This window comes from Cynara cardunculus, assembly GCF_001531365.2.
Source record: "Cynara cardunculus var. scolymus isolate 2C chromosome LG 11, CcrdV1, whole genome shotgun sequence".
Taxonomy (NCBI): Eukaryota; Viridiplantae; Streptophyta; class Magnoliopsida; order Asterales; family Asteraceae; genus Cynara; species Cynara cardunculus.
The window spans coordinates 4,023,621-4,050,278 of NC_037538.1; the positions used below are offsets into that span (position 1 = coordinate 4,023,621).

Sequence of the window (26,658 nt, forward strand, 5' to 3'; positions counted from 1 at the left end):
GATTACAAGGTTAGATCATAAAAATAAAAAAGAACACGACTTATTTGCAGTATGCATGGGGCACAGCCCACTTCACTAAGTAAAGGACCCCCCTAGATTTAGGATGTTAAATAATGAAAATGATACCTGATTAACCAACAAGAAGTATGCACACAATGCCACATGATAGAATAGCCATGCCCATGAACAATCAATTGGCTCTTTTTCACTGGTAGGGACATACCATATCTATCGGCCTTATTGTTATTGTGCACCTTGTGAGCATAATGGAATCCTGAAGGGAATTGTTTGAATGTTCCCCTAATCTAACAAAAGACAGGTAAGAGCAAATCGCAGCATGCGGAATTTCTACGATTCACCGGTGCATTGGTGAAGGAAATGATGAGAATGGTTCATGGCTTTCATAAAAACTTAATAACTTTACCCTGTGGGCTTGCTTATAATCAAGGTTTTTTTTGGAAGGGTGTCTAAAGCTATACCTTGACTAATCCCGGCCAATTGTGACTGCAAAATATCAATCCTAATAAACTCACTGGCTACATACAATCAAGTTCTGCACTCCTATCTAGCGATTAGCGTCTCCTTTATCCTTTTTCTGTCTTTAATCATATCATGGTAAAATCTAATAACAAAAGGAACAAATAGCAACTAAACTGAACTTGTACAACAGCAGCTAAACAAAAGCAGTAGAAATGTCAAAAGATCAACCGAAAGCAACAACAATTTATATTAGTTTGCAGCTTTACGTAAAATTACGAATACTAGTTTTCTTCCAGTTATTATATAGAAATGTAAACAAAGAACAAGTGTGTGGTAAGCCAACCATTTTAGTAATTAGAAACACTTGAGAGTCCACCACATTACCAACAAAAGCCTTTTATCCAAAACTAATTGGGACTTGGGGTAGGCAACAACTGTGTCAGGGGTATTCATCGGTTCCAATGATGTACCCCTGCACTCCAACTCGAAGCATGATATATCATCATCCTCAATTACAACATGACCCAAACCTAGCAATATTCTACCAGTAGTTTAGGTGGGACTCCAGCAAATCCCTTGTGTTCACCAATCTGAAAAACAAATAATGGCTTACCGAATCATCGACGGGGGTGGTGCGGCGACGACCGAGGGTGGTGCGGTGGCGATGGGGACGAGGGAGACGATGGTGTGTGAGCATTAAGCGGCGAGAGGGAGAACGAGACGGGAGGGAGGCGGTGGTAGGGAGAAGATGAGGCGGTAGTCAAATTTTTAAGGATTTTTTAGGTTTTTTTTTTTAAACTTAAGGTTTACCTTGTGTTCAAGTTACAAGTTACATTATTAAGAAATAAGGATCTATTTAACATGTTTTAAAAAGTTCAATGATTTAATTAACAAATTCTAAAATGTCCAAAAATTTATTTGTTCCAAAAAATTGTCCAATAACTTAAACGTTCCAAACTGTAAAATCCATTGGATTATTTTTGACTTTTCTCTTTATTTTAACATATTTATAATTTTATATAGTTCGATGGTGTACTTTCAAACCTTTTATTCACTTGGATGATTAACAAATCATAAATTACGTGTCAAAATCACATATTTTGATTCTTTTGGGATCAAATATGAATTATTTGTATTTGGAGGGGGTAATCGTAGGAAACCCCAAAAAAGAAGGAAAAAAAGAGGCAAAAACAAATGCACAGTAGTGCTGATTACTGAACTTGAGAGCCGCCGACTCAAATCCTCAACTCGAAGCCATCCGAAAATGGGGAAGAACGGGAAGAAACAACACCAAAACCAACGTAATCGCAAGCCGGCATCGTACTATCTCGAAGACGATGAACAACAAAGTTACCCTTTAAGTCAGCCGGCGCCTTCTTTTCAGTCCGATCCTAATTCAAGCCTCTCCGACGAAGAAACAGAATCAGACGACAAACAAGACCAAAACCCATCAGTTGATGATGATCATCTCCCATCGAAGTTCTCACTTTATCAGCAATCTGTACAGGTATATATTTAGTTACACAAAACCCTTCATTTTGTTGGGGTTTTACTTGATTTTTAATGCGGTGAGTTGTTGGGTTTCTTGATTTTTATTGCAGTCGCCTAAAGGAGACATTAGTTATCTACAGAAGTTCTTTCTGACTTATGTTGGTGGGAGGGCACCCCTCCATCTCCAAGAAGATTTCTGTGGCACTGCTCTGCTCAGGTGCTTTGATTCGATATATATGTGTGTGGGTGTGTGTATGGTCCAATTCAAACGAGAAGCTATAACATTTTACAAGAACGCAAGAAGTTTCAGTATTATATGATTAAGCATGTATGCTTTAACAACGTATAGAACGCACCAAAAGGAGTGTAATCATATATGATAACTTCTCTACTTCTTGCGAAATGTTTTAACTTCTCGAATGATCCTTCCATTCTCTCTCTCTCTATATATATATGAATTTGAACATTATCTTTATTGAAGTAATCTGATCCGAATGCTCTATTGTTATGCGACCTGTTACACATTTTGGACCAGTGGTAACTTATTGGTATGGTCTATTATCAGTTTTGATGTGGGTATCAAAAAAAAATTACTCGTGAAGTTTCAAATTACTGTCAGTTTAAGTAATTCTTGGAATCTTGATCTTAGACTTTGCCATAAAGATAAGAAATGCTAATCAATCTGAGTAATTCTTGGAATCTTAGACTTTTGTGTATTCTTGAATGGTTTTTTAAATAGATAAGAAATGCTAATCTTTCAATCTTATGATGTAATTATAGTACAGAATGGCTTCGGAGTGATTCAAGAAGAACTGCTGTAGGTTTAGATCTGGATGTTGAGGCTCTTGATTGGTGCATGGAGAACAATGTTAACAAAGTTGGGGCTGATTTATCTTCCAGAATTTTTCTGTACCATGGGAATGTTTTGCAACCTCTTGAAGCTAAACTAGTAAAGTCCAATCTTCAAAACATCATGCATAACGTAACGCTTGAAGAGAAGGGAAATGGTTCTGAATCCATTGCCGATTCTGAAGCACTTCCGGTTCCACCTAGAGACATAATATGTGCTTTTAACTATAGTTGTTGCTGCCTCCATAGTCGTCAAGAACTCATTTCATATTTCAAACATGCCCTTCATGCGTTGTCTAAAAAAGGCGGGATTTTTGTGATGGATCTTTATGGAGGTACATCATCCGAATGTGAACTTAGGATGCAAAGAAGATTTCCAAATTTCACGGTAATTACTTAAATCAATTTTTATGTTTTATTTGCCTTTTGACATTATATATACCATGTGATGATGAGAGATGTAAAAGGTCTGAATTTTCCAAGAAAATGTCTAAATATGGATAAAACTCATTATATTCAAAAGGGTTTTTTATATCTTCATTTCTTGTAAACGGGACTTGGCATCAAACAATTTGAAGGCTGTTTTCATTTGATCTTTTGTAGCGAAACCATGATTCTTGAAAATTTGTCTTACTTTCATGTCGGATTACGTTAGTTTTAACATCCATACTTTGCCAGTATACCTGGGAACAAGCTGGATTTGACATCATTCAAAGGAAAACTAGAATCAGTCTACATTTTACTCTGCAAAAGCAACAGAAGAAGAAACTTCGCCATGCATTTTCTTACAGCTGGAGACTGTAAGTAAATTTCTCTATTTTATACTTCAATACTTTCCCCGTTGTGGATCCAAGATTATCTTTTGGCCCACATTTGGGAACTATCTGAACCGAGTCATAATTGTGCCCAGGTGGTCATTGCCAGAGATTAAAGATTGTTTGGAAGAAGCTGGATTTCGGTCTGTCCATTTTTGGATTCGCCAAATGCCAGACAGCGAGAATATCAAAAGCATGGAAGGGTTTGGTGCTGCTCGAGATATCAAGTACGAAGAAGTTACAAGTTTTCAGCAGCAAGACTCATGGAATGCTTATATTGTTGGTGTTTCATAGCGATTCCTCTAGTTCAGTCTTTTCTGCCAAGTGATATTAATGGTAAAATGGTAGTTTTTTAGCTGTTATGTTCTTGATCAACATGGTGCATTGAACAACAGACTCTCAACAGTTCTTTTAGCTGTTATCTTTTTACTGAAAACTTGAAGCTGTTTTTTGAAATTTGCTTTCTTGGTCAGGCCCGTGTGTTAACAGCTTAATGAGACTCACAACTTATCTGGCCAGCTGTATATGATATGATCATTTGGTGGTGGCTTAATCATGCAAAAAGCCAAGTTCTTTCAAATCTGTTATCCGAATTAAAGAAGACACTTCTTCAATCTATAAAAAAATCCTCTCAAACAAAAATCTTTTCAATCAATACAAACAGATTAAGTCGATACTGAAAATTTTATTTATACATGACTTAATGTAAAATCATGGTAATCAGCTCCAGCAGATGAAAACAAATGACACCACTTTCATTGAGTTACTTGGAAAGCACATTTTGCTTTATTTCTAGTTGAAGCTGACCCATGAAATTGGTTAAAGTATGGTGAAAGCTGTTGATAGTTGACATGTGCATCATTGCTTTCTTTTTTGCTTTTGCTATTTGGCTCCATTTTCTTCAAATAGTTTTGGTTTATCTATACTATATTATAAAGTATTTTATAAAAACTCTTAAGAACCATTTTTTATGTATGAAATATTGTATATTGATGCATATTACTTAAAATTCAACATTACAAGTAAATTATGTATAAGTACAACTTATTAAAGTTTCATGTTTGAATTCGTGTAACTAACTGCGGATAAACATAACCAAATAGAGGATAAACATCTCATTCTAAAATATAATTAGGATAATTATCGAGTTCTAACAAAATAATTAATTATTATCTTTATAAGAAAATTATATTATTAAACAAAATATAAATTACTTCATTATTGAACCTAAATTAAATTACAATAAAAAAAATTGAATTAAAAAATTACACAAAAATAGAAATTTTAAATAGTTAATTTGATACTAATATCGATATATTTTTGTCATTTTTTATGATATTTTTAAAATTTATATTTTATTCAAAAATAAAAACATTATCGTTTTATTCAAAATTAGATAAGATCATACTATAACATCGACTGAGATAAAGAATAAAATAAAATATTAAAATCAAAATGTATCTCGTTGCATTGCACGAGTACCCTTCTAGTATTATATGATCATACTAATCTAAATAAATAAATTATTGTTTAAATGGATTTAATTAATTTTTAATGGTTATCTTTTACACCCTTTGGTATTATTTACCTTTCAAATCTCATAAGAAGAGTTGTCACAAAACTATTTTTATTTAATTTCATATATTTAAAATTCTTTTTATTCATCTACATCGTTAATAAATAATTCACTTAAGATGTTACAAATCATGCTTACAATTGTTTATCACATCATCTTGATGGTATAAAGATCGGTTTAAAAAAAGAATTAACATAAATTATAATTAAAATAAATTTTTAAACAAATTTTTAAAAATAATTTGCTTTTATCATCTTAGAGCTAGACTAGTTTGGTTTTTAGCCAACTTAGAAAGAAAATCAAAGCTTATTTGTATAGGTAAATTGCATGAAAAAATATCGTACTTTAACTTGATTCCTATTTTTGGTAACGTAGTTTCAAATTTCCATTTTGGTACCTAAAAATGTAAAGTTTTAATCATTTAAATACTTACCAAAATGGAAGTTTTAAAAGTACGTTACCCAAAATAAGAATAAAACTAAAATACAGTATTTTTTCATGCAATTTATCATATTTTAGAAATAAATTGTATAAAAATGAATCGAAACCATAGATATCATTCATTAATTTTCTTTCTTTTCAAACAACCATGTATGATTTTGATGTTTTGATAACTATAATTTCAAGATTTTGATATTGTATTATGGGAAAATTGTATTAAAATGGAACCAACTTTTACCTGATTTCTATTTTGGGGAACCAACTTTCAAAATCGTCATTTTGGGGAACCAACTTTCACCTGATTCCTATTTTGAGGAACCAACTTTCAAAATCGTCATTTTAGGGAACCAACTTGCACTTGATTCTTATTTTGGGGAACCAACTTGCAAAATAATTACAGAAAAATGGGAAAATTACACCAAAATGGAACCAACTTTCACCTGATTCCTATTTTGGGGAATCAACTTTTAAAATCGTCATTTAAGGGTCTCTATCAAACTTTTGTTTATTTAAGGGTCTGGTTGATCTGTTGAACATGTAACAAGTAATTTAAGGGTCTCTATCAAAGTTTTGGTTGGATTTGCCAAATTTGATTTAAACTTTAATATTAACACAGATTGGTTAGATATAAAAATCTTGAATGTGATATTTAATATTTTTTTTTGCATCAATTATTTTTTTTTCTATTAAATTGATTTTTTTATTGCATTAACAAAAAAACAATTTTTATCGTGGTAATTTGGATTTTTTTCGAAAAAATCTTCAATTTGATATTTAAATTAAAAAAAACGATATTTGAAATGAAAAATAGATTTTATTGCATTAAATTTTTTAAAAAAAATTTTTTTGGTTATTTTTCTATAATTATTTTGAAAGTTGGCTCCCCAAAATAGGAATCAGGTGCAAGTTTGTTCCCCAAATTGACGATTTTGAAAGTTGGTTCCCCAAAATAGGAACCAGGTGAAAGTTGGTTCCCCAAAATAGAAATCAGGTGAAAGCTGGTTCCATTTTGGTGCAATTTTCCCTTGTATTATTATCTATAAATAGCAAAACTCTTGATCAAACCTTTACACATTTTTTACTTATTATTATCTATAAATAGCAAAACTTTTGATCAAACCTTTAAGTGTTACGTGTGCTTATCTGTCGTATATTTTTTATTTATAAATAAACAAATAAACCTGTTACGTGTGGCAGGTACATGATGTAAAAGAAATTCATCATGATTTATTGGATAATACAGATACAAGTAATTTTGCTTTAAAAATATGATCTAAATAATTATAAGTAAATAAAACCTTAAAGTGACATTATATACTTTCAATTCCGTTTCTTAGGATATTAAATATGAGATTTGAACTACATCATTGACTTAATTCTGTTATTATTTAACGAAAACTTTTAACGGCCGTTGGACTAAAATCCAGACACTTTTACAAACTACTTGAAAATGTTAATTTCAACAAAGTACAAGGACTAAATTTGTAGTTCACTTTAAAGTATAACAGTAGATGTTAGTTCCTATTTGCAAATAAACCTTCCCAAGATTCTCTCTCTCTAATGCCGTCCCATTCCCAAGATAAACAACGAACCACGATTGAATTCAATAATCAAACCCCAAAATGCACATGTCACCCAATTTCTCCATTGATTCTACAACAATGAAGAAAAAGATCTACTTCAACTCCATATTTAGCAAGCTATGACGGCGGAGATTTATAGCTTCTTCCGATCTCGATCTGTAACTGAATCTGTTTCCGTTTCTGGATTCAACTTCGACAAGGACCACAGAAAGGGAATCATCATGATGAAGCGGTCGGTGCGTCCTTTGTTCAGTGTAGTCTTTGTTTTTGCCGCCGCCGCTGCCACTCTTTGTTTCCGGATTATTGTTTCTGGTGGGGCCGGAGACCCGTTTGTTGCAAGTGACGTGGGAGAAATCCAGAAGCTTCCCCCGGTGTTCAATGCTACTTTGTTGACGTTCGCTGCGGTTGATTTGGCTCAAGATTCATTGAGGCGGGACGTCGAACAGTTGGTGGACGGGAACTTTCGAAACGCTCGAAACAATCGCCAGCGTTCGTTTTTGTCGGCAGGGCGATACCGTTTGGATATTGGAGCAAGGTCTGCTAGGGGTGGTCCTCTAGACCTCAGGTCACCGGAGTTTTACAGACTCTGGTTGGAATCCCGGCGATATTTGCAAGATTGGTGGCGCCACCGTCGTTTCGAGTCTGACGTAATGTCCAACATGGTCAACGTCACTTCAAAAATGGCCGGAGTTTTGGGATCCGGGAGGAAGTACAGGACCTGTGCCGTTGTAGGTAACAGTGGTATCTTGCTCAAAGGTAATCTTGGCAAAGCAATCGATAGCCATGAATTCGTTATCCGATTAAACAATGCAAGAATCGGGGGTTTCGAACAATTTGTGGGTTCAAAAACAAGTCTTTCGTTCATGAATAGCAACATCCTACACTTATGTGCTCGTAGAGGAGGTTGTTTTTGTCACCCATATGGAGAAAATGTACCCATAATGATGTACATGTCCCAAGCTGTGCATTTTCTTGACTTCGCTGTCTGTAACACATCGCACAAGGCCCCGTTGATGATCACTGATCCGCGGCTCGACGTGTTAACTGCGCAGATCGTTAAGTATTATTCAGTCAAGAGATTCTTGAAAGAAACCGGAAAGCCGTTAGAGGCATGGGCTTCCCTTCATGGAGGAGCCGAATTCCATTATTCCTCCGGCATGCAGGCCATCATGGTTGCTTTAGGGGTGTGCCAGAAAGTCGGCATCTTTGGGTTCGGCAAATCGGATTCAGCCAAGCACCATTACCATACGAATCAGAAAACAGAGCTTAGTTTGCACGATTATCTGGCAGAGTATGATCTTTATCAAGATCTAGTGGAGACACCTGAAGCCATTCCCTTCGTCTCAGATAAGTTCAAGTTCCCTACTGTTATCATGCATAGATGACACATTTTAGCTCTTCTTTTCTTAACACTTGTTCAGCAATTCCCACTTCTGTTGATGTAAAACATATTACAAGTAGATACACAATATATAAACTGTAAACATCGAATTTTCAAGAAATTCATTTATGTTTGTTGTCATTGAAACGAAGACGACCTTTTGTTTTTTATTGAAGATGGTAGCTTTGGATCAGCTGGTGAGCCACATATAGATACAATGTGATATATGTATACATAAACCCAGTACAAGATAACATATATCCGATAATACATGATGCCTTCTATCGTAGTAGATGAAGCCATCAAAGATTTTTACAGCAAAATAGACGATTAGCGTCAACCCACCATAGCAACCCTAAGTTTCCATATTTAGAAAGGCAAAAACGTGCCCACATCAACAGTGGCACCACCAGGATCAGTTTCTATCTATACACGACCATCTTACTGCACGGGAGCATCCGCACCAGCAGGATCAACTTCTTCGTACTCGACATCTTGCTCTTCGAATTTCACTTCGACCAGAAACCTTATGCTTACCTGTGACCCAAAGCGAACAAATAAGCAAATATGCAAAGCACAAAAAGAGAAAGTTAAACTGCTGGACTTTCAGGTGTTACCTGTTTCGGATCATAAACAGCATACTCATTATATTCGAGAGGACTGTCTTTATGCTCAGAGGCAACCAAACTCCCACAAGGCACCTTAATGTCGTCCTTCCAAACAAAATGCTCTTTCTCATCGGTTTTCTTTCTTCCCAATCCCTTCACTCCAGCCTTCTTTTCTTCTAGAGACTTGGGATCCTGCAAATAACTCGCTTATTTTTAGTTAAAACTCACTTACCCATAACCAGAGCCAGCAGGGCTAACGCACCTCAGGCGGAGAGGTCACTTCCATAATGTCATTGCCTAAAGAAGCTACAGCTAAAATTAGAAATCCTTCTGGTCTGTCCACAGCAGTATACCCAAATCTAGCAGCTTCAGCTGCTGCATCAGAGCACACGATCGCCCTACCGAACTGTAATAATAGAGTCAGCAACATACATACAGATGAAACTTCGATGAAGACGTTTGAAGTTTGGACAATGTAGTTGCTCCTTACCATGTATCCCGAAACTGGAAGTGTGCATACGGCAGGCAAAAATCCTTTATGCAAGTGCCTTACTAGATTTGAACTTCTTGTACCTGCAAGTTATTAAATAGAAGTGAATAAAGAGACAATCTTTAAGCTATACCAAACATGATTCTCTAAGGGTCACTTACCACACCAAAGAAGAACTTTATTTGGGAGTTTCTTGATTTCATCATAGGAAGGTCCTGCACCAACTTCTACTTGGAAGATGTTCTGAACGGCGGCTCCATAACTCTAAAACCACCAACCCAATAAAAACATTAGATGGTCGTAGACTACTAAAGAACAAGAGATATAGCTAATGGTAAGTCTTACAATTTCCCCAACTTTGACAGGCTCATAAGTTTTATCAACATATTTAAGGATCATCTTGTAGTCCTCTGATTCCTTCTCCAGAGGAGAAATGGAGCATCCTAACCTCTTGTACCGATCAAATAGTGGATCATCAATGGTAGCACCAGTCATATCCTCTATAATCCGTGATGCCACATTTATGTCCCTCACAGTTTCAAGTACAGATGCACCCTAACAAATATGAAGAGTTGTAGTAATTAGGTAACACCAACAATAGATAATGGGTCACCAAAGGGTTCAAGTGGCTCTACACAGGAGGTAAATAAGTTCGCCAAATGCGGAGTATTTTTGTGTATATGAATGTTATGTACTTAAAAGATAACGTGTTGAACCCGACTATGATTGCTTACATGATCTGCAAGATCTTGAGTATCTCTAAAGATGAAGGGCCTTGTAGAATGCAATAGTGTGAACCATCTTTGGCTGAAGTCTGACCATATTGCGCCAGCTTTCTGCTCCTCTTTCGTAGTTGATAAATTCTCCACAAACTCCAGTAGAACCTCTTCGCCTGAAGATGGGTTTCAAAAACATCAGCAAAAGAAACCATATCGAATGCCAGATGGAATCTAAACTTGAACTCACATCTTCTTATATGCAAATCAGTGAGCATGGCCACAGGGAGGTCAGGTGCATCGAGTCCTAACTCCATTAAAGCATACCTGTATTATCCCAATTGTTATAATTGATACTATAAACTTTAGATGGTTGATTTTTAAAGATTCATGCCTGTAAATTTCTTGACTGCAAAGGACTTTCATGAAATTAGCCACCAATGGATCAAGCTTGCAATGAGCTGCAGCTGTGCCAAGCTGCCTAATCCCCAAACCTCCATATCTCACATCATACCCATCATCCTGCATGAAATGATAGATGTTTACAGAGCCAAAGCTTTTCTAGGAGTTCTTATTCGAAATGGATGACAACTCCTCACCATGTCAATTGGGAAAAACTTCTGATGTTTCTTTTGAATTTTCTTCTCTCTCTCCCATGGCTCAAACTCATTTCCAGTCAACTCCTCGAACAGTTTAGCAAACTCCTTGATCGTGTCATCGATGTTCTCCCTTTCTTCAACCCTTTCTTCTGCTCTAGGATCAGCACCAACTTTCCCCCTTTTGAAGTATAAATGCAACCGGTTCTCTGGTACCATGATCAGTTGCATCACGCAGAACCTGCAGGAAAGCAACATATATAGAACATTAACCACCCTTAAAAGAGGAAAAGGGGAACATTAGTAGGGCATTGAGATTACTCGTTCACTTTTCTGCCTCTGTCGCAAACTGAGAATGCACAGTTGTACAAGATTCCATCTTTCTCAAAGATGACGCCTCCTTCTTTGTCTAAATTGCTATCTTTGTGAACCCCTCTTTTACCATACATCTTGAGCTGCAAGAACGCAACGAACCCACATAAAAAAGATAGTACTCCATTGAGAAAGATGTGAAAAATGTTAGAAAGACGTTTACTTCTGCATTTAAAGATTCAAGGGCTTCTTGACTGGGATCTTGCATAGCCCACGGAATTCCTTTGCCATCAACAGCAAGATCACTAACAACATCATAGGCATCCAAAGGCAGTGGTTCTTGTTTTTCAATGCTATCACTCAACCAAGCTTCACGTACCACAGGTATTTCTCGTTCTCTGAGAGTTGAATAGTTATATTTAGACCAAAACTCCAGAAAGTGGCTAGTAATCTCTATGTAAGGAAAAGGGCAAGAGCTAACTAACAATGCTTCTGTAACTTTTGAGGAGCCTCCTCGATCTCGTTCGGATGGAGACACAACTAAACAGGTCGCTCCTGTATACAAAAGCAGGTTGTTAAGAGTATTTTATCAAGTGACAAGGTGCTACTAGTTCCTCTTGGTTAGTAGTACCGATTATATGGTTGGCTACTTTTCCACCATGCTTTTCGATCTTAGACTTCCAATATTGCTGCACAAAGATCCATAAAGAACAGTAAAACAATCTTGCAAACTGAGAGAATCGAAGAACATAATGGTGAAGACACTCACATGGGTGCGAGAAAGTCGACCAGATAGAGATATAATCATCCCTGTAAAGGGTCTGTCTGTGGGCTTCATCTCTCTCTTTGGTCTCCCCTTTGGGTCTTGGTGTTTCAGCAGCAACTATATGGTTACATATCATGCTAAAAAATGAGACAAGTGGTGAAATCATCGTAGCTAAAACAAAGCATAAAAGAGGTAGAAATTTACATCAGAAATGCCGGATTCCTGCACAAAATCAGGGAATCTAATCGGCTCTTCCAATCTGGGAGGCTCCCTGGTGTTGTAAGTGCAAGTAGACCACTCACTGTACGATCCTGTGCAGGTATAATTTTGACCATCGTACCTCAATGTTCCCCCACAAACAGGACACTCTCTTAACGCCCCGTAAAACATCATATCTTGGCTGTACAGCACATACACGATTTGCAAAATTTATGTGATGCCTGCCAACTGTTAGCGTTTTTGCCTATATAAGAACACTTCTTAGAACTTACCATCTTGGCACGACGGCGTCATCAGAGCCGGAAGCGTCGGCGTTATTGGCTTCGAGGATTTCTCGCATCTGATCAATGGAGAGATGCTGACTTGTGGCTTTACAGAAGTTATCAAACTCAGCCACAATGTCAGATAAGGGTTTGGTGGTTGCATTGCCGTTTTGGTTGTCTTCCGATTTAGGTTTCTTGTTTGGGTGGTCCTGTTGTTTCTCGGCCTTTTGCTTTCTGGTCATGATTTTCTCTTCGTCTCCAGAAGGATGATTCTGTGATTTTGATTCGTGAACCTTCATGATTGCAGTGTGATGATCCTTATCCAAAGCAGGTTTAGTGGTTGCTTGAAAGAACAGAGGTTCAGAACAAGAACGGCGAGGTTAAATTTATGGTGTATCGGGGAGGTGGTGGTGACACGTAGGTTTTCTGTGTCTCATCCCTTGCTTGACATCTGTAGTTATGAGGTACACGTGTCCTCCAATTTTCACCCTTTTGGTATGTGTTGCTTTACTCCCTTTTATTATATAAAATCTTGAACGAGAGATTCCTCCTCTTTTTCAATGAGATTCAAGACATGCATGCCTTTCAATATAAAACCTGAGATGTCTACCAATTTATTTATCATGTTTAATTTATTTAGTAATAACAAATATTTATTTATAGTTAATGGTAATAAATAAGACGAGATTGCCTTCTTGACTAAGGCATCTCATCCAGAAGTCAGTCAAGCAAGAAGGAAGACAAGAAAATGCTCATAACCACTACTTGTGAACAGCTCTCCTCAACTGAAGGCGCACCTACTGTTACTAGAAGTCTAGTCTCTCTCAGGTCCAGTTTCGATCTCGAACTACAACATAGGCGGAAAAACAGATATTCAGAAAAGTCGATTCTCTGTCCTGTCTTAAGAACCTGACTCAAAAGTATAAAGAAGACTGGATTAAAAGAGATCTCACTTTCAACGATTAAACTCCACTATCATATCAGGTTTGCACTGGAATTCATTTTCAGGAATCCTTGCTCCTGACTCATATTCACATAGATCACCCATAAGAATAAGACGTTCAAATCCCTCAAGCACGTGTAATTGAGCGAGTCAGAATATCAATGCCTTGGGTAAATGTCTACCTTCGGGAGAATCTTACCGAACGACTTTCAAACCTGTCCTCTTCGCTTCCCAAGAGATTGGATTTAGGTAAAAGGGCCTTGTCGGCCACCGCTTGCTGACGACGGAACGCATCGTCAATAAAAGAAAAGGGTCCTCGCGTTGGACTTAGTGGGAAAGGTAGGGGTTCGACATGTCCCTTGCTTGCGAACTTTTTAACTAGGGCGCTGGAGGTCCCATTCCTCACTTTTTATTGTTGTCCCATACTTCACTCTTTCAACACTTGTATACTTTACTCAGACACACCCCTATCCCGGTCTCTTATGATCCACCGAGTTCATAATGTTGGGGTCCCTCTCTCTAAAGCTCTATCACACTTCCCCTTGCCGATTGAAGTGAAGAAAGCCTTATATTATATGGTCTCAACGAGAAAAGCCCTTTCTATCTTCTTAGTTATTAGTAAAGCCTAAAAAGGCCCTGCAATCAAAGTCAAGTGGTAACGAGCAAGAAAACGGATGCGCTAACGTTCAATGGCTTTCTAAAGCTCAATACGTTGCTTCTTGCTTTTGATCCGGAGTTTGATGGATATCGAGTCCGTGAAGGTTAAATAAGACTTATGTTAAGCAAGCAAAGTAGTCAATCCAAAGAGGGGAAAAAACATCATCTCCCTCCTCTCTCTCTCTCTCTCTCTCTCACTCTATATATATATATATATATATATATATGAACCCCCAAAACTATCGTAAACTTAAAAATCATTGCATCATGTGATATTTCACGTGTTCTTTTAATCTAAGACTAAGTTTAAGTTATCGATTAACATATATTGTTCCACAAACGTGAACTATTTTTAGGTGTTTGTAAAACAGAAAATACACCTCAAAAGTAAAAATTCATACAATTATCAAATACAAATAAAACAAACACATTCTGGAAAGAAAAAAAAAATCAAACAATATCTCAAATTAAAAATTCATACAATTATCATGATACATGAATATGAGACTATCTTTTGATCGTGATATATAAGATTTATTATAGTTGGAGTTGTTAAAAAGTTTTTCCATTTCAACCCTCCATTTTAGACTTTTATATCAATTTAACCCTCCTGTTCACACTTCAAAGGAGGTGGAAGTGGAAGTGAAGGCATGCCGTTGATACCGGAGATGTTGATTTCCCGTGATTGACCCTTTAACCCCTTTTTGTTTTCTCACTATTATTTTCATCTAAATATATAACTTTTACTTACACACATAATTTAATAAAAAATATGTATTAAAATGATGTACAATAGAAACACCAAAGAATGCTAATTTGAGCTAACATTTTGTCAAAAATATTACACATAAGGAGTAGCGAAACACATGCTTTTAACTGCAGTGGTCGTACTTAAGGAAAAGTGGAAAAAATAAATCTGTTATATAGTAGACTAAGTTTTACCTACTTAAAAGATAAAAAATCGTAGGGGCCCTGGCCCCAAAAGCCGCCCCTATGAAAGAAAAACAACCCAAGTTGGTGAATTCATTTATGAAAGAAAAACGCATTTATTAGTAGCATAAATGATATAGAATACGGTTTTAAAGATGTAGTATTTATTACAAGTGTTCATTTGTTTTGAGACTAAATGAACGTATTTTTTTTAGTTTGTTTTAAAATATATACAATATTTTTAAATAAATGAAATCATAAATATTTAATAATAATTAAACATTTTCTTAACCTATATATCAGGTCAAATATTATATTTATTTTTTTAAAAAAAGATAATTATATTCATACCCCCTCCTATTGAGGGAAGAAATATGTGGTATGTGAGGGGGAGGGTATAAAGAGCAACCGCTTGAATTTTTTTTTTTTTTTTTTTTTTTGTAAAAAAAGACTTATTTTTTACAAGATTGTTTTGATTTCAAATGTCTGTCGCATAGTGAAATCCTGAATCAATTATATTTTTATTTTTATTGTTTGTCCATTACCAATAACTTAAAGATATATTTGTAAAATTGTCGAAACGAGTCGAAAAGGATTGTCTCATAATAACACTCATTTGATCATCTAACAAGCAAGTATAAGCCATAAAATTATCAGCTCCCCAAATACAGTGCTTGAAAATAAAGTGAAAGAAATTAGTTAAGCATACAAAAACCAAAAGACACCCATATATATGGTGAAGATCAGCTATTAGCTATGAAGCTGATAAATTTTCAGAAAGGCATTTCGTATATCCTTTTGGATCCTCTTACTTATCAAGAGATGAAAATTTATCGACTTCACGGCTTTAAGAAGATTCTCCTTCCTTATTACAACGTAACACTCCTACTTGAAGATATAAAAAAGTGATCCTACTAGAACTCTGATAATTGTTGCTAGCACGCAATTTTCAAAGTGCCAATAGCATCAGCCCCTGCATACTCTCATTGGTAATTAGCTACGATCAATGCATGATTTCATCTTCAGAACCTGTAATACATTCTTTCTCATCATGATCGAACCGTTCAAGCCACGCTGGTTTTGGAGAATGGCCACTTCCGAAAGAGCGAATGTGGTCTTTGAGTGATCGTTTATGCTTAAAATCCGATCCACAATTGCAGTACCACAATTTGCCACAGTTTTTCTCATGTGTCCTCCAATCCCCCTTGACCGCAAACCTTTTTGTACAAAATTTCCTACACGTAAACGGTTTAGCCCCATGCTTTCTCTTGTAGTGTGTCTGGAGAGTACGGAAATCTTTCAAGGGCTTGGCTCGAGGGTGGTTGATATTGTTCTTGCACCCTGGAGCACAACAATAACATGGAAGTCTTAGCATGGCTGCTGGTTGTGTCCCTTTCAGTGATTCCGGTCCTTTCCTATATTCAGATCCATGCCCCCACATGTGCATCTGTATCCATATACGTCAACAATCATAAATATCAATCATGAAAAGTCTCCAACCTTAATTTGGCATTCCAAAAGTATTTAAGTCGGAAAATATTAAGTAGTAAATTAAATCAGAGATCCAACAGCCATTGCAAGAGACTAACATAGATGTAAAAACAATCGGCATCAGACTTGATCCAATCATTAAAGCATTATGAATTATGTTGTATTACACAACCGGACAAAACTAGCTATACTTTACTAAATGATTGGTTTTGTGATAGCTTCTTTCGATTGATGTTCGTACTATTATTGATCAAATCCTCATGACCCATGACCCTACTTCATATAATCCGATGGACGAAAGAACGAACAAGAGATTGAGTGAAAACATTCACTGAAAGCTATAGGGATTTGTGTACGAAATTCAACAAAGAAACAGGGCAACTTTAATCATCCCAATGATATGATGGCAAAAACTCATGGGCGTAATAGTAAATTACAAAGTTGGGCAACATTTCAACGTAAACTTGGTCAATCAGTCAGTCTTCCACTACCATAAAGCTTCTCATTTTTTATCCTAATTTCAACTACTCAAGGGATGTCAATGAATTTTTCAATAAAGTGCTACAGTATCTATTAATACAGGAGGTCAAATTCATATTACTGTTCAATCTTAATTAGTAATTTATCTGAATTTTCATGATAGATGAACGACTGTGTTCTCATATATTAACACAAAAATGAAATGATTAATTTCAATTTTCAGTTATAAACATTTCCATCTCGAATTACTTTGAGATATACACAATACCATGATCTTGATTTCGCTGATTATTCTATTTGTGCTACATTTAAAAAGAAAAAGAAATATATTGAAATTTTATAATTTATGCTACAATCGTGCTAATTTAGCAGTATCATGTGACGCAAAATATATATGATGCAACAAAGATGGAAAATCTTAACGGAGATAAATAATGGAAAAGGTTAATTAATTACCTGCATGTTGTTGTACCTATTAAAGCTCTTGTTGCATAACGAACAAACGAATTGCATAGGTCCAACAAGGATTTGGGATTGTGTCGGTATCCAGAACCTAGTCTGATCATGATTATTGTTAACTGTATATCCATCGTTATTAGTAATATTAAACTGCACCTTCATATCTGAGTTCTTCTGATCATCTTTTTCTTCCTTAAACTCATCGAAGAACTTGTTAGTGATCATTGAATCTCTTGCAATTTCTGTACCATAACTTGGTAACCCAATGTGCAGTGCCACCGTCACTTTCTGTAAGTTATAATCTTCCTCCTTGATCTTCAAAACTCTGTCTTTTTCATCTTCACCAAGTAGTTGACTGAGTAGGGGTAGGCATTGAATAGTTTTGTGGGGGAAATCTTGTTCTTGATTGTGGTGATGATGGAGTTTAGAGAACATCATGGTATCATATGATGACGATGACGATGATGATGATGATGATGATGGAGGAGGAGATGGCTTGAGCCATTCAAAGAAGGGTGGAGCTTCAAAGCACATTGTGTGTTATTGCCATTAGAGGAGAAAAGAGAAGGGAATTAGAAAGGGTGTGAAAGGATAGGTATAAAAGGTTGATTTTTACATATCAATGAAAGGTGGTTTGGTTTAGTCTTTTTGGCTTTCTTTATTTATGCCTTTAAGCTGCTTGTACATGTTCTAGAGAAAGACATTAGTGGTGGTGGTCGATTGCGAAAAATGGTTTATTGGCAGAAAAGGTCCCTCGGTATAACAAGTTTCTTACAAACAGTCTGCTTACATAGTTACATAAAGTAGTACAAAGATGTGGCATGATAGCAGTTTCATGAAACCATTGGTTACATAATCCTTTTTTATATTATAATGTTCGTTATACTCATTTTATCACACGAGTTTGAACGAAACGTCATCAGGGTCGCATTCAATTGACGAGATAAAATTTCGTCTAGAAACAAATAAACCGTTGAATGGTATGGATTATAAGTTGGGGTGTAAAATATAAACACTAAAAAAGGTGAGGTGCTATTTGCAAAGTTAACAAAGCCTTGAGAAACCCTACCATCATTAATACAATAAGGTGATGTAAGATAAGTAGTTATCATGGAATTTAACCAAAATGTTCCACAATTTTTAGGTCTTTGCCACTAAAAATTAAAGGAAATATGATGAAAATTAAATACTTGGTCAAACAAGAGTTGGTCAATGCCTGTTCATTAATTTGTATGGCAAGTCAAGTAATTAGTAATTTCAGGATATTAATTAATTAAAAATGGAAATGACCAAAATTTATGTGGTTGAAGCTCTGAATGTACAACAAAATATGCATATGGTACAAGAGAAAAATATGAGTTTTTCTTCAACAATTGCTGCTATTATTACTTTTAGTCAACGAATGGCTCATCATTCTGCGAAAATTGATCACTTTTTGTGGACTTTTGGTCAAAATTCAATTTTCCATAATCAACGCACCATTTTATTTCATTTCCTTTTCATTTGTTTTTGAAACCATAAAGTTTTTTAATTCATCGCACCATGAAATAAACCCTTTATCGGATATTGATTTTCTTGATTTATAAGCTTTTTAGATATTTATAAAGTTAATTAACAAACAAGGAAATGCATGACAATGTAATTTGGCATTTTATAAATTAAAAAACACACACACATACACACTAAACCAAACATGGAAATGAGGCCCGTCTGTCGAAGAACCCGATGTACCTGTCCTGACCCCACCAAGACAGGGATAGACCAGGACAGGATTGGGTAACGTGATCCCCAACCCTTGTCGTCTCTATATATTTAACATATTATATATTTATACTATTTTGATTATAATTTTTGTTTGCGTGTTTTTGATTTAATGTTTTTGGTAATGCTGATTTGGTTTTATTTGAATTTGAATGTTGGTAGTCACTGTTGACACTTAACAACGCTTATTCTGTTTGCAAATTTGAATTAAAAAAATTCATCGATTCCCGGCTGCTAACAAGAAGGGTGTGGATGTGATCATATTTCCCAGCAGGAACAGGGATGAAAATTAAGGATCTTGTATCGGGGACATGTCACCTGGATAAGGATTGAGGTCTCTGTCCCATTCCAATGCCTACATTAAGCAAGTTGGTTTTTGACTTATTGAGTAAACCTTGTGTTAATATAAAAATAAAGCATGTTTTATCAAAATTTCACAAGGGTATAGCGTCCAGTAGGGGTGCTCATGGGTTGGGTTGATCGGGTTGAAGACATTTGAACAACCCAACCCAATGCTTGCAGTTTGAAAAAATCTTAACTCAACCCAAACCAAACCAACTGCAATCCAACCTATACGGGTTGGTCGGGTTTATACTTTGGTACGTTAAAGTATTCTTTTAACCTTGAATATGTTATTTCTCTACTCATAATTTATTTTTCATCATCAACCATTTGATACAATTTATCCATATTTCTTACGTATATCACATTCAGTTAATTTTCTCAATTTACATATATATGTTCACAATTACTGAACATATATACGAATGAATTATATATAGATGTGAATAGATTGAAAATATTTGTATATGAAAAGCATACATGATAGTGTAAATGTGTAATGTATATATTAATAGAAATTCAACAATCATATTAACTCCAAGAAATAAAAAGGATATCGGGTTCATCGGGTTCAAATAGTTGTAACCCAATATCAACCAAATACCTACGGTTTGACAATTTTACAACTCGATTAGACATTGGGTTGCTTCGGGTTGGATTATTTCATGTTGGGTTGGGTTGGATTGACCAGGTTGGTCGGGTTTTTGAGCACCCATAACGTCCAGTGCCTAACTAAACAGATGTAACTTATATTTCAGTTAAGATTTTGACTAAATGATCTCATTTTAAAGAAACTATTTTCAAATAAACCAAAATAAGACATAGGCCATATATATAGCCATGCCATCATTTTGGTTTGTTAACAAGATAATAACCATATATGTCTTTCTATATAGAAAAACAAACATATGCTTTTTGAATGCTTAATTCTTAGTGATTCAAACTTTGACCTTCTTAATTACATATAATATGGAGGAAATCATTGAGTGGTGAAGAAAAACACAATGTGAAACTAAAAGTTAAACCATCTTAGTAAATAAAGAAAGAATCTCGGTCTTTGTTTTGAGTTAGGTCTTTAATGGGTCATTTGAGTTGGATCACGCGTCCGGTGTCTCTTACTTCTGTTAATTAGTCGCATTAGGCCTAACAAAATAATGTTGCTTTGAGTTTTCATGTTAAAAGTCTGAAGATCGCGAATTACTTCATGTAATAAAACGAAAATATTATCTTATGCAACAATTATATTTTTGAAATGTCAAAAAACAACTCAGGTTTTTTTTATGTATTTATCTAAAATCGTCGATTTTTATTTTAAAATGAAATATTATCTTATATTTAATTTGTTTTCAGATGATATTCATAAATGTGCAAAGATATCATAAGGTTTTGCATAAGTCAATTTTGTGTGGTTAAATTGTTTGTGTTGTGACTTCTGCAACTTCAGTATTCGAACAATTTATGTGTTGTTTATAACTTAATTAATTTAATTGTTTAAACGACTTGATAAATAAGCTGGTGTATTACTATTTAAGCTATCAAGGAGCTGTTTGATTAGTTTTCCATTAAGTCATATATGGATAAAGTTGTTTGTGTGGATTAATTTGTCTGTATAGATTGATAATGTTTTTGTTTGAAAAGTCTTTTCTTAGATAGAAGGAACATGTTTTTAATTTGGGAGGGACATATTTGGAAGAAATGATGTTTGACTTTCTCCATAAAGTTTCCTCCTATAAGCTCCGCAAAATTTCGGGTCTTCCTTTTGATCGCCGATTACTCGATAATTTCVACAAGCACAAATTCCACTTTAGCTTTAGTTGGTCGTGACCAAGAAACCACCGGTTTCGCTTGGTGGGCCGGGAATGCCCGGTTACTGGATTTGTGAGTTATGTATAACTGGCTGAATAATTTACGAGTATCGTTAAGTTGCTAACAAACATGCCAGAGGAACTGGATGTGTGAGGGATGGTTAACGTTAAAGACAAGGCATACACTTAATGTATGTATATCATTTAGAGGGAGGGTCAAATGAGGACACATATAGCTAGTAAAAATAAGAAAACACAAAAATTGTCAAAATTACATTTGATTTTGCGTTGTAATCACATGCAATTATGAAACATATGCAAAGCAAAGATGAGCGCCCAACTTCGCCTACAACCTCGGGTTGTAGCCAAAGTCACGTGACTCACATGTGATTTTAGTATAAAATCATACGTTCTAGTGTTATTTTATTTGGTTATTGTTTTTATTTGAACCTGACTCTCTCTATATATATTTATACATGCATTTAATATCAATTTATGTTATATATAATATTACTTTAATTTTAATTTATTACGTAAAATAAAAGAAAGAGCAAAAAAACTAAAATAGTTCTCACGTAAGATATATATATATATATATATATATATATAGACTTGGGATCATGTGAGACCAGCCTGTTTTCGTGAGACCCGTGAGACCCGTGAGACCAACATTTTACACTTGAAACTTCACAGCAAAATGCTGTGAAGGTGACTTTTTAAAACCTTCACAGTGTTTTTGCTGTGAAGGTTCAACTTTTTTTAAACCTTCACGTGTTTTTGCTGTGAAGGTTACGTGTAAAAATGTGGTCTCACGGGTCTCACGAAAACAGGCTGGTCTCACGTGAACCCAACCCTATATATGTATATGTATATAGGTACACACATATATATATATATATATATACACACACATATACATACATATCTATACTATATTATAAATCATTTGATAAAAACTCTTAAAAACCATTTTTTATGTATGAAATATTGTTTATTTATGCATATTACTTAAAATTCAAAATTACAAGTAAATTATGCGTAAGTACAACTTATTAAATTTTCATGTTTGAATTCGTGTAACTAACTGCAGATAAATATAATCAAATAGAGGATAATCATCTTATTTTAAATATAAAAACCTAAAATATAATTAAGATAATTATTTAGTTCTAACAAAATACTTAATTATTATCTTTATAAAAATTATATTATTAAACAAATAAAAAAGAATTAAAAAAATACACAAAAAATGAGAAATTTTAAATAGTTAGTTTGATACTAATATAAATATTTTTTTTCAATTTTTTAATTGATATATCTCCATATTTATATTTTATTCAAAAACGAAAACATTATCATTTTCTCAAAACCATATAAAATTATATTATAACATCAACTGAGACAAAAAAAAAACGAAACATTAAAATCGAGATGTATCTCGCTGCATTGATCGAGTACCCTTCTAGTGTGTGTGTGTATATATATATATATATAATCCTAGACTAACATAAATCAATGATAGATGTCATTTTTTTATTATGGGCTCTATTAAAGAACAACATTTAGAGAATCATCTATAACATTTATATATAAAAAATATTTCTAAAATATATTTGAATGATTCAATTGAGGATTTTAAAATGTATTTTAATAAGATATTGTCCACAAAAATGAAAATCTTCAAAGAATTTTTTTTACGTTCAAAATTGATTTTAGGAGAAAAAATTTAAGACCACGGTTACGAAAAGACACTGGGATCAAGAGTAATTATAGGTTTAATCTATACTATATTATAAAGCATTTGACAAAAACTCTTAAAAATCATTTTTATGCATAAAGTATTGTATGTTGATGCATATTACTTAAAATTCAATATTACAAGTAAATTATGCATAAGTACAACTTATTAAAACTCCATGTTTGAATTCGTGTAACTAATTACAAATAAACATAATCAAATATAGGATAAACATCTCATTTTAAAATATAATTAGAATAATTATCGAGTTCTAACAAAATAATTAATTATTAATATAAATTACTTCTTATTTTTATAAGAAAATTATATTATTAAACCAAATATAAATTACTTCGCTATTGAACTTAAACTAAATTATAATTAAAAAATTGAATTAAAAAGTTACACAAAAAATAAAAATTTTAAATAGTTAATTTGATACTAATATCAATATATTTTTGTCAATTGAGATAAAGAATAAAATAAAATATTAAACTCAAGATATATCTCGTTGCATTGTGCGAGTACCTTTCTAGTTTTCAATAACAGAAATTTAAAATACTTAAATAGTGGTTATGGGCTCGGCCCAACTCTAGTAGCCATTGTGGTCTGTGGATCATGGGCTCAACCAATACTTTTTTAAAGTACGATTGTGATTCGGTTTTATTGGTTGTAAATCAAACGTTGTCATAAAATCCTAGATTTCAATTTAATTTTATTACATAATTATTATATTCGTTTTTTTTATCAATTCTTGTTTGTTTTTCCTTTTGTTATTTATGGTCATTTGTCACATCATCATGCTTATTTCGGTGAGTTTTTCTTTTATATTTCTATTGAAAAAAGTAAGGTTAAGCCGACCAAATAAACAGTAATTAGTCTTCAACTCTAAACATATTGGTCTCAAATAATCACGAAAACTTAATCCTATAAATTTGTCGGTTACAACTTCCAATTTTTTTAATTGGAATCTGTATGAAGAATATTCTGGTTGAAGTTGCCATGTGCCCCACCTACATTAAAAATGGAAAATGAAAGCACTCTGTCTTCACATGGGATTAAACAATTGTAGTCGCTCAAAATAGTAAAAATTCAAAGCAACGTGCGTTGCACGGTGATCATAACACATGTTAAGTAATATAAAAAAAATAGTGAACCATATCAATATCTTTATACTTCAAAATTGAAAATACTAAATTTTCATAGTGTATTTATAACCCTTCCAATATTTCAAGTCATTCTCGTTTCATATACTTAATTGTTTTTCAGTAATTTCTTTTCTCATTAATATATATTAAGATTCAAGTCAAATTCAACCACAATTAATGATTTGAAAATATTAAATTTTAATTTTGTCACATCAATATCTTATAGCATTATATATTAATTTAATTAATTAATTACTTTATCTTTTAATATAGATTTTTTTTGTAAAAAGAGGATTAGCCAAAAAAATCCTATGTTAGGAGGGTCAGCTAAATAAGTTAAACACTATGAGTTTAGAGAATTATTCAAGGGCAGTCAGCCCGATAGATTGTCACAGAGACATCTCAATCTTCCTTTATATATCTATCATTCAGTGTCAATCTTTTATCTACCTATCACTATGGGATAGACAAAACTAATCACAATTCAAGATTAAATAATACTCAATCTTAAGATGTCACATTGATGGTTGTGACTCTTACTTTTAAATATAGAAAGAATAAAGATTATATATATAATTAATTTTTAATATTGATTAACCCTTCTTGCAAAAAGAAAGTTGGCCAAAATGAACCAACCCTGTGTGTTCGGAGGGTCGGCCAATATGCTTTAACCACTGGTGTTCAGAGAATCAACCAAGAGGAATTAATCTCATGAGTTGTCACAAAGACATCTGGACCTCATTTTACATATCCAACATTTTTGTCAATCATTCAACTCTCAATCAGTGTGGGATATATAAAACTCAATTACAGTTTTAGATTGAAGAATATTCAATTATTAGGGTGCCGCATCAACAGTTCCGCTTTTTACTTTCGAAAACATATTAAAATTATCCCTTCAATTAATATTTAGAATAGATTAATTTTGTCATAAAAAAAAGAGTTGGCCAAAATGAGTCAACCGCATATGTTTGGAAGTTCAGTCAAAATGATCAAACCACGTGAGTTTAGACAATTGCTCGTGAATTTAGACAATTGTTCTAAGCATTTAAAGATAAACATGGCTTATATAGCCAAATGAACCTTTTAATTTTCAAAGGGAACTCATATTTCTCTTATATACTTATTTTTCTCATTGACGTATCAATTTCTAATCAATGTGGATACCAAAATCCGAACACAATGCAAGAATTTTAAAATACATGGTTTTAATGATGTCACCTTATTATTTTATAGCTTTCTTTTGTATTGATATATTGATTTTTTTTACATAGACAACTTTTTTGCAATTAGAGGGTTCGTCGAAATGAACAAACCCCATGATTTAGAGGGTTAACCAACATGAACCAGTGATATGGGTTTATAAGATTAGCCAAGAGAATCCAATCCCGTGAGTCAAAATAAAGACACAACCACCTCCTCTTATATACCTACATTCAATTGTCTATCGTTCATTTCTCTATCAATGTGGGATACACAAAACTCAATCTCAATGCAAGAAATATATAATACTCAATTCTTAGGGTGACACATCATTTTTGTGAATCTTACTTATTTACAGAGAGATCCCTTTGTATAAAGATTTTTTTATAAAGGTGACTTTTTTTTTGCAGACAAAGGGTTGGCCAAAATGAACCAACCACATGAGTTTGGAGGATTAGCCAACATGAGCTAACAATATGAGTTTACAGGATTAGCCAAGAGAATCAAACCCCATGAGTTAAAACAAAGACACATCAACCTCATCTCATATACTTACCATCAATTGTCTATTTTTCATCTCTCCATCAATGTGGGATACACAAAACTCAACATCTATGCAAGAAATATAAAATACTCAATTTTTAGGGTGCCAAATCATTTATTGTGGATCTTACTTTTATATGTAAAGAAGATAGAACATATACATACACACACACACACACATGTATGTTATATTGATGATTGTAAATACAATATATTTTTATATAATAAGATTTATGTTGCAAAAGAGTGTCATCCAAATAAGTTAACTTTATGAGTTAAGCCTCTTGAGTTGACGCAATGAATTTCGTTTTTTTTTTTTTTCTTATACACATCTTTTACCAATCTTCAATCTTTCATTAAAGTGGGATATCTCAAACTCAACCACAATTCACCAACACTTCAAAACTTTATTCTCATGATGCACCTAATTACCTCTTGGTTCTTCTTTTAATATATATATATATATATATATATATATAGGGAAGGGTTCAAACGAGAATCCCTGTGATTTACGAGAATGCGAGAACAACCCAATAACCACATATTGTGATAAAAAATAAAATTAAAATATT

At 33.9% G+C, this 26,658-nt stretch overlaps 4 protein-coding genes and 1 long non-coding RNA gene across 6 annotated transcripts in view; 2 read left to right on the plus strand and 3 right to left on the minus strand.

The window, feature by feature from the left end:
- The window catches only part of LOC112522155, a 2,471-nt gene extending 1,323 nt beyond the window's left edge, over window positions 1-1,148 (minus strand). The window contains exon 1 of the long non-coding RNA XR_003070137.1: window positions 1,094-1,148. This is a non-coding gene — a long non-coding RNA (uncharacterized LOC112522155). The remainder of the gene's footprint in view (window positions 1-1,093) is intronic.
- A 545-nt stretch (window positions 1,149-1,693) lies between these two features.
- On the plus strand, window positions 1,694-4,106 carry LOC112520653. 2 transcript variants are annotated; one of them, XM_025129084.1, is made up of 5 exons: window positions 1,694-1,987; window positions 2,082-2,188; window positions 2,752-3,208; window positions 3,499-3,620; window positions 3,745-4,106. In XM_025129084.1, exons 1-5 carry the CDS (start codon window positions 1,745-1,747, stop codon window positions 3,749-3,751), a joined length of 936 nt encoding a protein of 311 aa, XP_024984852.1. In that variant the 5' UTR covers window positions 1,694-1,744; the 3' UTR covers window positions 3,752-4,106. The 2 variants fall into 2 exon arrangements, with proteins under 2 accessions (XP_024984852.1, XP_024984853.1); XM_025129085.1 differs by having other exon boundaries at window positions 1,695-1,987; window positions 3,731-4,106.
- Window positions 4,107-7,067: 2,961 nt separating this feature from the next.
- On the plus strand, window positions 7,068-8,808 carry LOC112521246 (beta-1,6-galactosyltransferase GALT29A-like). Its single transcript, XM_025129992.1, has one exon. The coding sequence runs from the start codon at window positions 7,355-7,357 to the stop codon at window positions 8,618-8,620; it is 1,266 nt and encodes a 421-aa protein (XP_024985760.1). The 5' UTR covers window positions 7,068-7,354; the 3' UTR covers window positions 8,621-8,808.
- A 17-nt stretch (window positions 8,809-8,825) lies between these two features.
- On the minus strand, window positions 8,826-12,939 carry LOC112521245 (putative poly [ADP-ribose] polymerase 3). Its single transcript, XM_025129991.1, has 17 exons — window positions 12,596-12,939; window positions 12,309-12,504; window positions 12,108-12,221; window positions 11,970-12,027; window positions 11,824-11,893; window positions 11,562-11,736; window positions 11,348-11,481; window positions 11,030-11,267; window positions 10,825-10,952; window positions 10,681-10,757; window positions 10,449-10,606; window positions 10,060-10,269; window positions 9,876-9,978; window positions 9,715-9,797; window positions 9,487-9,630; window positions 9,234-9,416; window positions 8,826-9,153 (listed from the first exon to the last, which is right to left on the minus strand). The coding sequence occupies exons 1-17, from the start codon at window positions 12,883-12,885 to the stop codon at window positions 9,058-9,060; spliced, it is 2,457 nt and encodes an 818-aa protein (XP_024985759.1). The 5' UTR covers window positions 12,886-12,939; the 3' UTR covers window positions 8,826-9,057.
- A 2,835-nt stretch (window positions 12,940-15,774) lies between these two features.
- Window positions 15,775-18,090, minus strand: LOC112521953 (zinc finger protein WIP3-like). The gene is made up of 2 exons (XM_025130970.1): window positions 17,544-18,090; window positions 15,775-16,563 (listed from the first exon to the last, which is right to left on the minus strand). Exons 1-2 carry the CDS (start codon window positions 18,078-18,080, stop codon window positions 16,120-16,122), a joined length of 981 nt encoding a protein of 326 aa, XP_024986738.1. The 5' UTR covers window positions 18,081-18,090; the 3' UTR covers window positions 15,775-16,119.
- Window positions 18,091-26,658: the final 8,568 nt, after the last annotated feature.

Bases quoted from the DNA above. Each gene is read 5' to 3' on its own strand.
- LOC112521953 (XM_025130970.1), bottom strand. From the start codon at position 18,080: ATGTGCTTTGAAGCTCCACCCTTCTTTGAATGGCTCAAGCCATCTCCT. The intron at 16,564-17,543 runs GTAATTAATTAA...ATATGGATACAG, and splicing joins ATAGGTACAACAACATGCAG to ATGCACATGTGGGGGCATGG.
- LOC112521245 (XM_025129991.1), bottom strand. From the start codon at position 12,885: ATGAAGGTTCACGAATCAAAATCACAGAATCATCCTTCTGGAGACGAA. The intron at 10,953-11,029 runs GTGAGGAGTTGT...CATTTCATGCAG, and splicing joins AGTTTTTCCCAATTGACATG to GATGATGGGTATGATGTGAG. The intron at 10,270-10,448 runs GTAAGCAATCAT...CATATTTGTTAG, and splicing joins CTCAAGATCTTGCAGATCAT to GGTGCATCTGTACTTGAAAC.
- LOC112520653 (XM_025129085.1), top strand. From the start codon at position 1,745: ATGGGGAAGAACGGGAAGAAACAACACCAAAACCAACGTAATCGCAAG. The intron at 2,189-2,751 runs GTGCTTTGATTC...ATGTAATTATAG, and splicing joins TGTGGCACTGCTCTGCTCAG to TACAGAATGGCTTCGGAGTG. The intron at 3,621-3,730 runs GTAAGTAAATTT...AATTGTGCCCAG, and splicing joins TTTTCTTACAGCTGGAGACT to GTGGTCATTGCCAGAGATTA.
- LOC112521246 (XM_025129992.1), top strand. From the start codon at position 7,355: ATGACGGCGGAGATTTATAGCTTCTTCCGATCTCGATCTGTAACTGAA.